The following is a 13,839-nucleotide window of genomic DNA, read 5'->3' as shown; positions in this document are numbered from 1 at the left end:
CCTAAAATGTCAGTGATCAGATATAACCTGTAATCCGGAACCTTTATGGGCTCCGTGCGCCAAAGAGGGCGCCTCGACTCCATGGGTGCGTGCCAGTGATCTGATTAGGTTAGTCTCCTTTCACTAAACTCGACCCTTGAAATAGGATAAGTAAACAATCCAAAACACAATTTTCGGGGATTTCAGGCTGCAATGCCCCTTTAAGATATAGAAATCAGAACAAATTATAGGCAAAGACAACGCATCGAGCCAAAGCAGATGGAGCTACAACTTGTCCAAGTGTTTCCTCCTATTGAGACACATCGGTTTGAAGAAAATTGCAAGGATAACCTAATAATTAGCTTCGTATATAGGACGTTTAAAAGCCAAACAACTGTTCTGCTTCCGTTTACATGGCATTTGAAAATAGTAGGGACTAATGTCGGGACTATTGTTTTATTGAAGTTCTGCATGTAGCACTTTCAAAATCTAGTATATAAAAGCCCAATGCATGAGCTTTCTTTTAGTACAAGAATCATTTAAATCACTCATGCACTTTTCAAGTTACGGAATTTTAAACACAACCACCTTTTTAGGTTCTGTCCAAGGATCACCAAAAAGGTGTGCGCTCTTTCAGCAAAACGAAAACAATTCACACACATCCCTATGTGATTTGTTTTCGTTTTGCTGAAAGAACACTGACCTTTTTTGCGATCCGTGGACAGAACCTTAAAACGGTGGTTGTGTTTAAAATTCCGTAACTTAAAAAGTACATAAGTGATTTGAATGATTCTTGTACTAAAAGAAAGCTTATGAATTGGATTTTTATATCCTAGAATTTGAAAATGTTACATACAGAACTTCTCTAAAACAATGGTCCCAACATTTGGGTTTCGCTTTTTTTACTCACCCTGTGTAGGGTAAAAGGTAGTATTTGATGATTTTCAGTTTTTCCCCTCATTTTCCCTCCAAGAAAATTAGGGGCTGGCGAAATAGGGTAGGTTGGATAACTGGAAGCAGGACTATTTTTGTGTGTCTAATAAAACCGACTAAATCTGGGCAAAAAGGTTATACTTCAGCCACGGTACTAAAAGCTAGTTTAACTCTCAACTGTAGTTTGAGTACGGTACATTTCTCTGAAGTATACACTCCTGAAGTAATTGTGTGAATGATTAGGCCAGAAGAAATGTTCACTTTCAACTCCTGTTATCGCCATGAAGTTTTTTTTTTCGAGGCGGCGGTGAAATTTATAATGACGGTGGTAACACAAAATGACTGTAACGATGTTGACAGTTGTAAGATATTGACGATATTCAAATACTCGTAAAAACACCAACGCTTTCATGAAGACTAAAAGCTTGTTGATATTTTATTGCAACTAATCAGGAACTCATAATTTTCCACGACAGATCTACCATGAAAACCACAATGTTTAAGTCTTTATTTTTACATAACGAAGAATACATTTGTATTCGTTGTTCACACTATACTGTTTTCATTCTCTTGTTGGTATACCTAAATCTAAAGTTAAGTCAGTTTTAATGACAATGTAAAAAAAAAAATCATTGTTCGTGTCCATTGAAGATGACATGAACAGACGACTTTAACTGGCATCCAGATTGTATGTAGTGCATCCCGTGACCAAACACTAATACGGCAACTTTGTGATTAAGAATTCAACATTCAACTCAGCTACTTCTAAAACAAGGCATCGATGTTTGTGAGTTCAAATCAATAAGCAGCGTATATAATCTAATGCGTAATAAGGTATCAGTGTATTTTCAAAAGTAGTAGCGTTCGTCCGAGCATTGACGGCAAGTGTTCTTTCGGTGAAATATTTTCACAAATTAAAATAGTAACAGTTGTCAGTTGCCTTGAAGTCGTTGCCATCAACCACAAGACGAGTGACGTCATTTAGTTGACACATCTTTTCTTTCTTGCTGCTCTGCCAAAGATTGAAGGAGCGGCATCGGGGATCGGCCCGGCACGCCCAGCCGCAGGCAAGCAAGCCCTGTGCCGTCAGATTCTTGATGTCGTGATGGAGGAGGCATCGCTGGGGGACACGCCCATCGGGACCGGTGAAGGTGTGGTAGGCTGGTACCGAAGAGGGTGTCATCTCACAGGCAGCAAATCGCTGTCTATTGCAAAGTGTCTTATCGACCCAACGCCATCCTTCGTAGGTGGATATACGGGCGCAGTTACGTTTATTGCTTCTGCTTGGGTAGCTCGGATGCCAGTTGGTGTAGTGTGCAGGCTGACCATCGCACAGCCAGACACCCTCTTGAGCCGCATCCGTACAGCCAATCCAGAGTCCACCGGTACCTTTTACCAATGACTCCCAGATGAAGAGGTTTTCCTCCCTTGAATTGGGCACAATCACGCTGCCTCCTGGTCGGTTACAAGCCTCCGAGGCCTCAAACCAATTCATCCTGTTAGGGAGTCGGATGTAGCAAGACTGTCGCCATTTCAGCCAGCCGAGCGGGCAGGAGGCTTGGAGAAAACTCCGGTTGCTGACTAAAAGGAGCAAGAAAATTATTAAGATTAAGTTCTCCAAAAACCATGACATGGTTGTTTTAAGATGGATACAGTAGCTCTAACGTTGCCTAGAAATTGTTCTTCATACGGAAACAGGGGAAATTTAGCTAATTGTCATTATGCCGTTACCATGACGAATGGCTTGTGTTCAGACAGCGTGACACGTTTTAATTGGCATTGTTCAGAGTAGGGCCTTTATATAAAAGGCATTACAAAATGAAGCAGGACCGTATAGCTTTATCAATGTGTACTCTTATCGTGGCAAATTAGTCCATAATGGGGAAAATATATTTGAATATTTACCCCCCCCCTTCTGATTGAGAATAATATTTTATCTGATGTGGTTCGCATATACAGTCAAAGTGTCCGAGATGGAAAAAATATTTTAAACAGTATGTGGCTTGCTGCATTTAATAGAAAACAAAGGCATGGAAATGAAAGCATGTTATTGACTAGTAACTGTAAAAGTTCCACGTATAATTTGCATACTCTAATCACAAGTTATCCCTATTTAAATTTTTAAAAGATACCACAAGATTTGGACCCGGGCCCAGAGATTGGCAACCGTTTTAGGGGTGGTTTTGAGAGAGGGGAACATTTTTTTTTCTTGGCTACCTCTGGTAAAATTGAATAGAAAATTGTACAATCTCAAAACGTTGGTTAAAATTTTGTTGGTTAAAATAGCTTATGATTGTTTAAAAACCCAATGAATGCCCCCTACAAAAAAGAGGTCCCACCCCGACCACCTAGCCAATTGGACCCAGTTTAATACGCCACTGCATGAGTTCGCTGCTCGTACATGTACTCGCCATCAACTGCTCGTACTCTCTAAATATTGCAATAGCGCCCTCACAACACAAATTCTTTTCAAGTTATTAGTTCTGTCTCTGACCAAAGCGTCAACTTTTACTATGCTGAAATGTAAAACAATATTGTTCTCTACTGGCAGTCAATGGGCACAGACGTCAGCATCCCATGCTTTCAATAGGTTTCGATGAATAACTGTTTTAATAATTAGCTCATTTTTTCTCCTACAAGTTTTTCGTCCAGATGTGAATCGAGTAATGGTTTTGAATAGATACAAAGTAGAGAGGGGAAGATATGATAACTATTTGTACGGTGACCTGTGAAACATGATGACGTCATCAAAATTAAAATGAGAATCAAAGAAATGCAGCGGCTCCTATCTTTAATCCTAATGTGAAAAACACGCAATTAACTAGAGCTGTTTTGGCGTTACAACAACGGCAAATTATGTGCGAACTACTTTTCGTACGTTTAACTCCCAAAACCAACTGCGCGTAGGCTTGACCGTTAAACTTGAATAGCGCCCTCAATGAACTATCACACAACTGATCTTCATTGCACACTGTACAATTATTATGTAATCATATACAATTCTTTCGAATCACAACAGCAACGAACCCTCTTTTCATGTAATTTGCATGAAATTGGACCCTAACATTGTTCTATTTTGCAATGGAGCGCAGGCATCATTTTTCAAAATGGCGATGGGCTACGGGACAACGTTTCGGGGTGACATCATTCGATGTAATTACCTCCCATAAGTCACCGAATAATTGAAGAAAAATGGAACAGAAAATAAAAGATTATGAATAAGCCTTGATTTGGTGGGTGCGTCAAACACCTTTGAGAGTTGAGAGTATTTTAAAACTAATTTTCGGAAATGCGCGTTATTATCACTGTGGTCTATCGGGGAGTCGATGTGCAGGTCTGCACCCGAATAACAGGCATCCTCTCTGGCATTCCTCTGGTTGTTGTTATACCGTATACTTCGCGTAAATCCTTATTCATTTTCAATAACTTCAAATGTCACAGAGCCTGATTTCCTGAATCTATTATCCCCATTTGATACATTACGGTGAATAGTGTTCTAGAGGTTCTAGGGGTGTTTGTCTTGTCTGGAGCCTAAAATTAGGATGGGGTAAAAAATGAGAATCGAAGAAATGCAGCAGTTCCTATCTTTAATCCTTGCACGTGCTTTCAACAAGAGCTGTAGCGCTTTGGCGAACTGCGTTACCAAAACAGCAAATTACGCGAGAACTGCTTTTCGTACCTTTTACTCCCGAAACAAAGTGCGCGTAGGCTTGACCATTAAACTTGAATAGCGCCCTCAATCATCTTAAAGTAATCACACAACTACTGATCGTCATGGCACACTGTACAATTATGTAATCAAATACAATTCTTTCGAATCACGACAGCAACGAACCCTCTTTGTCTATAATCATCCTAATATGAACACACGTAATAAACAGGAGCTCTTTCGGCAAACTACGCCGCCGAGGCGAATTATTGGCGAACTACTTTTTGTACGTTTAACCCACAAACCAAACCTGCGTAGGTCTACCGTTAAGCTTAAATAGTGCCCTCAATCGAGAGGATCACCACAAATAATATTCATTGAACAATGCACTCGGTAATAGAATTATTTCAAATCACTGCAGTACCAAGGAATTCGAACACATTGGACGTTACACTTTTTACAGAGCACATTGTTCATGCATTTGGGGTTGATCCTTTGGAAATAATTAACGCTCGAGTCGCTCGCGCGAAACCGAAACCTCTCCGTGCAGTCTTACAACAAACCAGGGATTGGGGACGACGCGCCGTACGATGAACCGTCCCGCCGCCCGCCGCCTGGTGGTAGGTGCGGCTTTCGAAATTTCTTTGGACAGTCAATAGTAGAGGCATCTTCTCTGGGATTCTACTGGTTGTTGTACCGTATACTTCGCGTAAATCGTTATTCATTTTCAATCACTTCAAATATCACAGAGCCCGATTTCCCGAATCTATTTCCCCCATTTGTCACATTACGGTGAATAGTGTTCTAGAGGTTCGAGGTATTTTTTCTGGTCGGGAGCCTAAAATTAGGGTCGGTAAGAAATGAGAATCAAAGAAATGCAGCGGTTCCTATCTTTAAAGGGAAAATACAACATTTGCAAACATCAAAAAACGAAATGATCAAATTATCACGAAATACCCTACTGGATTGTTAGGAATGACAGTCTAATACATCCTGTAAAATCGTGGCTCCTGGTGTGCTGACATTTTCAAGAAAAACTGTATTTTCCAACGCTGGTCGGCCGACCAGCGTTGGAGAAAACTGGCTTTTTTTCAAAAACTGTTCTTAATTTTTCATATTTAGTTATTCTGAATTTTCTTTGCAATAGATTACACACCTCTGAAGGGGTACAAGCCTGCTAGACTGATTCTCTGACCTTACAATTCCTCAAAGTGTATTATTTGCTCCGTTTCATCTTAGTGGAGTCAGGGAACCAGACTACAAGAACATGATAGGTTTTCTTGGTTTTTCCAGCATCTACAAGCCCAAAACGTGAAACAAATCAGTTTAACAATATTTTCTATAACATACTAATCCCCCAAATCCATTTATTTCTGAAAATTGAAGCAAAAGCAAATGTTGTACATTCCCTTTAATCCTAATATGATACATGTGCTTTCAACAAGAGCTGTAGCTCTTTGGCGAACTGCGTTACCAAAACAGCAAATAATACGCGAGAACTACTTTTCGTACCTTTAATTCCCGAAACAAAGTGCGCGTAGATTTGACCATTAAACTTGAATAGCGCCCTCAATCATCTTAAAGTAATCACACAACTACTGAGCGTCATTGCACACTGTACACATTATGTAATCAAATACAATTCTTTAGAATCACGACAGCAACGAACCCTCTTTGTCTATAATCATCCTAATATGAACACACGTAATAAACAGGAGCTCTTTCGGCAAACTACGCCGCCGAGGCGAATTATGGGCGAACTACTTTTTGTACGTTTAACCCACAAACCAAACCTGCGTAGGTCTGACCGTTAAACAATGCACTCGGTAATATAATTATTTCAAATCACTACAGTACCAAGGAATTCGAACACATTGGACGTTACACTTTTTACAGCGCACATTGTTCATGCATTGGGGTTTGATCCTTCGGAAACACCGCTTCGAGTCGCTCGCGCGAAACCGGCCCGCCGCCCACCGCCCGCCGCCCGCCGCCCGCCGCCCACCGGTGCGGCTTTCGAAATTTCTTTGGACAGACACTTTGAAGACCTTTTCGTGAAGATGTCACCCCGTGCTGTTTACATACCTTTTTCTTCCAGGCTAACTAGTTTTTGATTTGCATCTTTTGTTTGAAAGAGAAAATGTACTTTTATTACAGTTTAGGGCGTCTGCAACTCTCTGAAAAAGGAGTTTAATTTGCACATGATTTTAATTCTGGGCACATTTTTTATCTTGATTTTATCATGAGTTTGGTTAAGTGGTATCCATGACACACATTAAACGTATAATATGCGGGCCAATAATCAATGTGTATGCTGAAAGATTTTGTTATTAGAGCGTTTTTAACCTTATAAATTCTCGACTATAGGGAAAAAAATAAGGGTATAAAGAAAAACAAAAAGTTATGTGGTGTTGACCAAGCATTCAGGGGTCGCGATTGGTTACCGACTCCCATATAGGGCTCTTCCTGGGTCTCGGATTCCCCGGCCCACCACACCTCCTTCCCTATCCATCCATGTAACCCCGGAGGGCCAAGCACCGTTAAGGGAGGAAACGAGGCGACACCCTATGCCTTGCTGCCGAGACAGCAAAAGAGCCCCGTACCTATGAGTAGATGCATAACCTGGACTTCGCAGACAGTCCCAGCCGGTGACTTAACTCATGGAGCTAAGGTCGGTTGGTGTTTGACGACGCGAAATTAAGACTCTTAAAGTAAGTGACAGAGCGCGTGTATTGAATACCAAAAATTACACCAACAGGACTCGAACCCCGGACCCCGGGGTCTGTGGACAATGCGTCTAACCACTAGACCATTTGCTTGATTGCCACTTGGTTTCTGAACATTATCGGTATAAATACAGGGCCCATGCCTATAATACAAGCTGTGTTTTCTTATGGATTCCTCTACTGTGTTTACCCGTCTGTTGTACATGCACACGTCCACGTATATACATGTACATCATACAATTTTATCATGAGTTTGGTTTAGTGGCATCCATGACACACTTTAAAGGTATAATATGCGGGCCAAATTCACAATTTGTATGCATAAAGTTCTTTGCTATTAGATCACCGTTGTGGGCCTTGTACTTGATAAGAAGAGGGTTGGAATCCGTACACAGGAATTTGCAATTTGCATGAAATTGGGCCCTAATATTGCTCTTTGCAATAGAGCGCAGGCATCATTTTTCAAAATGGCGATGGGCCAATGGACTACTTTTCGGGCTGACATCCTTTGATGGAATTTTCTCCCATTAGTCATTGGATAATTGAACAAAAAAATAAAAGATAATAAAAAAGCTTTGATTTGAATGGTGTCTCAAACACCTCTGAGAGTTGTGAGTATTTAAAAAAAATAATTTACGGACATACTCGTAATTATCATCGAGGTCTACGGGAGTCGATTTGTCGGTCTTCACTCATATAGACACCTAATGAGAGGCGTCCTCTATGGGATTCCATGTGGTGTGTTTTATACCGTATACTTCGAGTAAATCGATATATTAATTTTCAATCACTTCAAATATCATAGAGCCTTTAATGCTTGATTCTAATAGTTATATTACACTATCCCCATTTGTTACCATTTGGTTCTGGAGGTTCTAGGTTTTGAACTGTCCTATATGAACCACACGTATTTTTAACACGAGCTGTTTTGGCGAACTACGTTACCAAAAACAGCAAATTATGCGCGAACTTTTTTTCGTACGTTTAACTCCCAAAACAAACTGCGCGTAGGCTTGACAGTTAAATTTGATTAGCGCCCTCAATCAACTTAAAGCAATCACACATCCTTTATCTATAATGGTATTATGAACACACGTAATTTACAGGAGCTACTTCGCCGAAACGATAATTATGCTCGAACTACTTTTCGCACGTTTAACCCCCAACCCAAACCTGCGTAGGCTTGACCGTTAAACTTAAATAGTGCCCTCAATGGTCCTGAGACGTAATGACGTCAGGCTTTGTTTACATGTGCGCTTTCCTATGAGAGCCAGCTCTCATAGAAAAGCCCACTTTTATACAAAGCGTTACGTCATAACGTCTTAGGCCTATTGACTGAGAGTATCGCCACAAATAATCGTCATTGAACAATGTACTCGGTAACAGAATTCTTTCCAATCACTACAGTACCAAGGAACACGCCTTACTTTCTCTTTCAACGTCGGGCGTTACACCATTGACAGCGCACTCTGTTACGTAATTGTTAACGCATTCATTGTTACGCCGAATTGCAGTATTCAGCTTCACTCTCGATGGAGGAAGCACCCCTCTCTCAAAATATTCCTCTTTTGTTTCCCTACTTGCAATCAACAATTCGTTTCAAGAGGCGCGACCATTTAGTCCGGTACTGGTCTCGCGCCCAAGTATGTACAAGGCTAAATCCTGAACATTGTGGGTTTTTTAAGGGTGGTCCGTGTTTTATTATAGGGTGGGTCAAACTTTTTTGTCCAAAATATTACGCCCCAAATTTGATATGAAAAGGAATAGGGAAGGCTCTTCATGGCATTGTTGCATGGTAGCACAATTTTAATGATGTAGGCTTTGGCTTCCTAAAAAAATAAAGACATGGAGGGTTTTTTTTGGGGGGGGGGGGGAGCAAATGGCCCCCGTTCCCCCCCCCCCCTGCCGTTGCGTATGTGTCCCAATTAACCTTTGGCATCTTGACAGAGCCAAGGTTTTAACCGATTTTTTTTTCTCAGTGAGTAAAATTCCAGCAAGCTCCAAATGCATGTATTCCACTTTAAATGTACTTGCTGGGGCGTTTCTATTTTTTTCAATACCGTATCTCGCTTCCAATGCAACAGACCCGAACACCGTCCAAATACAGGTTGATCGGGTAAAGCGGTGTGTGCCCTTTTCGCTCTTTGTATCGCGATATTGGAACAAAAGCGGGGAAGTAGAACTGGCGACTTCGCGTTCACAAAACAAGTTACGTAACGGCGGGAGAGCGAAAAATGAATGGCGCTTTCCACCCAAAAGTAAAAGAAAGTATTATGTAACTTTTCCATGGTGAACCATTGTGCATGCATTTGTGGTTTGATCCTTCGGAAACAACGCTTGAGTCTCTCGCGTGAAACTGAAACCTCTCCGTGCAGTCTTACAAAAAAAATAGGTGCACCGGCCCGCCGCCCGCCGGTTCGGCTTTCGAAATTTCTTTGGACAGACAATTTGAAGACCTTTTAGTATTCCGCAAGCAACCGCCGTGGGTGTGCACGGTTGTGGGAGGGGGGGGGGGACATTAAAGATAGCAACCTGTGCTGTTTACCTGCACTTTTCTTAAAAGGCTTACTAGTTTTCGATTTGTTGCACATAAAAATGAACCCACCCTGCGAGAGCCGAATTAATATCTGGCCGCCAATAAATCGATTGATAAAGAAATTTTTCAGTTTCTAAACGTCCTTGGATTCTATGAATAGCAATTGGACAATCAATTTTCGAGGTGAAACTCGAACATGGCATAGGGACGCATCTTTATAATAATTGAACGTATGATCTGTTTAGATTTTGCTCACCCCCTCCAAAAAACAAAATAATTTTATTGTGAAATCGCATATTTTCTAGCAGTACAAAAGTTCATCACTTTTGCACTTTTGGCTCCCAACCACCTATCATGTTTGATATTAATGGACTGGAAACCAGTTCAATAACGGAACCTGAAAGGTACAAATTTGGCTTCCCCCCCCCCAAAAAAAAATAAACAGGTTTTTTTTTTTTTTTAAACAAGTTCCACATAAATGACGCTTTTTGATGTTCAGTTCAGTTGCTCGGCGGATCTGTTTGTGCGCAAACCAAACTTGAAATAAAAACCTACCTATTTGGGAAACCCCCCCCCCCCCGAAAAAAAACCCACAAACAAATAAGAAGAATAAAGAGGAAGATTTTTTATTCGGGGGGATTGAGCATCCAAAGAAAACAGTGATAGGGAAAGAACTGGAAGATCATTGGGTACGTTTAGGCCTAAAGAAAAAAAAACCCGTTGTCCAAACACTTCCAAAGATTTGTCGCGAATGACGCTTTTTAGCTGCTCCCATTTAATTTGCTAATGTGTGTTTGTAAACCAACCTTAAATAATATCATTTAATAGGGAGCGTAAATAACACATTCTACTTGCTTTAATTTTGTGCTGTAGTATTAATTTCAACAAATATATATCCTACATCAGATTCTCATAGCAAAGCGCACATGTAAACAAAGCGTGACGTCGTTATTCCTGAGGTCTAGTGGGCGACATGCAGACACTGAGTTTCAATACCATCGACATGCAGATGTATCTTTCTTTCCACGCAACAGGCCTACACTGCCCAAGCACAGGTTAATAAAAGCCGGTATATGCCCCCTTCGCACTTGTATCACGATATTGGAACAAAAGCGGAGAAGTTGAACAGGCGAAGGCTTCCCATTCCTACGTCATACGGTTGAACAAAAAAGGTTATGTAATAATACGAACAATGCGTTGCAGCTTTCGTGAAACAAAGACCGTATCTTGAAAGCAACTTTGCCACGGTGAAACCAATGATTTGATCCTCTGCAAAGAAACTGGTGAACAATTGTGTTCGGAAACAAAGCTCAAGAGTCGCTCGCGCGAGACCGAAACCTCTCCCCGCAGTCTTAAAGCAAAGTATACTAGGAATAGACAACACATCGTGACTAACATGCTCATACAGCTACCGTCCCTCGATTATGTAAATTGGGCACTCATATATGGTGAGCCGGGCCCGCCGCTTTTGAAATGCCTTCAGCAAAGCACTTTTGCGATTCATGATAAAAAACGACAGTGAAAATCGAACCTGTCTTACAAAATATTTGCTTAAAACCTACTGCAACAAAATAAATTAATAGAACAGACAAGGTCAAAGTGAAAGGAAAGAGGAAAGTATCGAGCAGTCAGTATTACTTAAACAGGGGCTTACCTGTTCAAACGTTTCGTTAGAAGTCAGATCAGTTCAGTTCATTTATTTCCAGTGTTCACAAATCAGTGTGTTACAATACATAATGTATATGGGTGTACATGTACAACAGAGGAGTGAAAACTAGCCTACATGTATGCATTATAGGCATGGGCCCTTGAACACGTGTTCAGACACCAAGTGACAATAAAGCAAAAATGCTGCATTTAGAGAAAAAGGTTTACATGCAAAGATAAACAAGGATACTAAACAATAATTTTACAAGCCAACATAGGAATGTCAGGAATAAATAACTTCAGTTTCATATACCAAAGTAAATTTTCAGCAAACTAGATTTGTAAACATGTAGAACTTCTTCAGGAATCAGTGGAGAGTACTATAACTTGGTTCCCTTGTTTAGTTAATTGGTTTTAAAGCAAAAAATAAGTTGGAAATGGCGGATGGAAATGAATAGTTTACCGAGTAGAGTAATAATATTGAAATTCCGCGAAACAAAATGAATGGATTGAAGAGTATAAGGTATTGAAAATAGACCAATATACTGTATTGCGGGAAAAAATACGGCAAATGTACAGTATACGAATACGAAATTTCAGCAGAAATGCATTTTAATGAAGCAGGTTCGTTTACAAGTCATTTAAATCGTTTGTTTATGACGGGAGTTTAGAAGTTTAGAGGTTTCCAATGCATGTATGAAGGCAAAGCGCAGATTGAGCTAACAATCCTCCAAGTGCTTCCTATTATACTTGTTTATGAAAATTATGTCCACGTCAAAATGTCGCCTTATTCGCCTATATAGTGTTTGCAATTTTTGGCTTTTTCGCAAAGTTGCAGAAAGCCTCTATTTTTGTCAAGATTTTTTCCGGCTCTCACTTGGGGCCTTAATCTTGCCGGAGTGCAGCAGAGGAGAAGCAGCCTTGCTATTTGGGTGTTGTCCTTGGGCAAGACACTTTATCAATATTTGCTTTCTACCAAGTAGCAAATAGGGACCCGTGCAGGCAGAAATGGAAATGCTGGTAAAGCTGTTACATAAGTTAAATATTATTTAAATTTATTTTTAAAAGAAAACCTTTTCGTTTTTACTGTACCTTATAAATTCTCCAATAGGGAAAAATAAGTGAATAAAGAAAACCAAAAGTTATGTGGTGTTGACCAAGCATTCAGGGGTCACCCTATGCCTCGCTGCCGAGACAGCAAAAAGAGCCCCGTACCTATAAGTAGATGCATAACCTGGACTTCGCAGACAGTCCCAGCCGGTGACTTTAACTGATTGAGCTAAGGTCGGTTGGTGTTTGACGACTTTTAAAGTAAATGACAGAGCGCGTGTATTGAAAACCAAAAATTACACCAACGGGACTCGAACCCCGGACCCCTGGGTCTGTGGACAAGGAGCCTAACCACCAGGTAATTTAATGACACAGTCTTTTAACCACTGAGTGTTAATATATAGTTGGAAACACTTCTCAGCTTAGTCTGCGCTTTGCCTTCATAAAAGTGCATGAAAAAAACCTCTAAACTTCTAAACTCCCGTCATAAACAAACGATTTAAATGTCTCGTAAACGACCCCGTTTCATTAAAATTCACTTTTGTTGAATTTTTTTTTCGTATACGGTACATTCGCCGTTTTTCCCCGCAATGTAATCGGTCTATTTCCTGTACCTTATACTCTTCAATCCATTAATTTTGCTTGTCGGAGTTTCAATATTGTCGCTCTACTCGGCAAACTATTCATTTCCATCCGCCATCTACTACTTTTTTTGTTTTTGCTTCAAAACATATTAACTACAAGGGAACCAAGTTATAGTACTCTCAACTGATTCTTGAAGAAGTTCTACATGTTTACAAATCTATTTTACTGAATGTTTACTTTGATATATGAAACTGTAGTTATTTATTCCTTACGCAATTATGCATTTATCGGTGTGTACATGTATACCCTTGTTTACCTTTACATGTAAACCTTTTTTTCTCTGAATACATCATTTTTCTTTAGTATTGGCATTTGGTGTCTGAACATTAGTGTGATATTGGGCCCATGCCTATTGTACAAGCTGTGTTTTCTTATGGTCCATCTACAGTTTCCACTCGTCTTTTGTACATGCACACGTATACATTGTAACATACTGATTTGTGAACACTGGAAATAAATGAACTGAACTGAACTGACTTCTAACGAAACGTTTGAACAGGTAAGTCCCTGTTTAAGTAACACTGACAGCTCGATCAATCTTTCCTCTTTCTTTTCACTTTGACCTTGTTTGTTCTTTCAATTTATTTTGTTGAAGAATTTTAAGTTAACATCTGTAAGAAAGGTTCAAATTTCGCTTCTTTTTTTTCACGAATCGCAAAAGTGTTTTGCCGAAG

General features: G+C 40.2%; 1 protein-coding gene across 2 annotated transcripts; it reads right to left on the bottom strand.

The window, feature by feature from the left end:
* Window positions 1–1,318: 1,318 nt before the first annotated feature.
* On the bottom strand, window positions 1,319–11,648 carry LOC119738489 (perlucin-like protein). Of its 2 annotated transcripts, XM_038213394.1 has the most exons (2): window positions 11,478–11,648; window positions 1,319–2,493 (listed from the first exon to the last, which is right to left on the bottom strand). In XM_038213394.1, exon 2 carries the CDS (start codon window positions 2,405–2,407, stop codon window positions 1,820–1,822), a length of 588 nt encoding a protein of 195 aa, XP_038069322.1. In that variant the 5' UTR covers window positions 2,408–2,493; window positions 11,478–11,648; the 3' UTR covers window positions 1,319–1,819. The 2 variants fall into 2 exon arrangements, with proteins under 2 accessions (XP_038069322.1, XP_038069321.1); XM_038213393.1 differs by lacking the exon at window positions 11,478–11,648 and having other exon boundaries at window positions 1,319–2,550.
* Between the last annotated feature and the right edge of the window lie 2,191 nt (window positions 11,649–13,839).

The sequence above is a fragment of the Patiria miniata genome, unplaced genomic scaffold, assembly GCF_015706575.1.
Source record: "Patiria miniata isolate m_02_andy unplaced genomic scaffold, ASM1570657v1 HiC_scaffold_3, whole genome shotgun sequence".
In the NCBI taxonomy this organism is placed as follows: Eukaryota; Metazoa; Echinodermata; class Asteroidea; order Valvatida; family Asterinidae; genus Patiria; species Patiria miniata.
The sequence above is the reverse complement of the archived record's forward strand: the minus strand, read 5'-3'. Positions and strand labels throughout refer to the sequence as shown.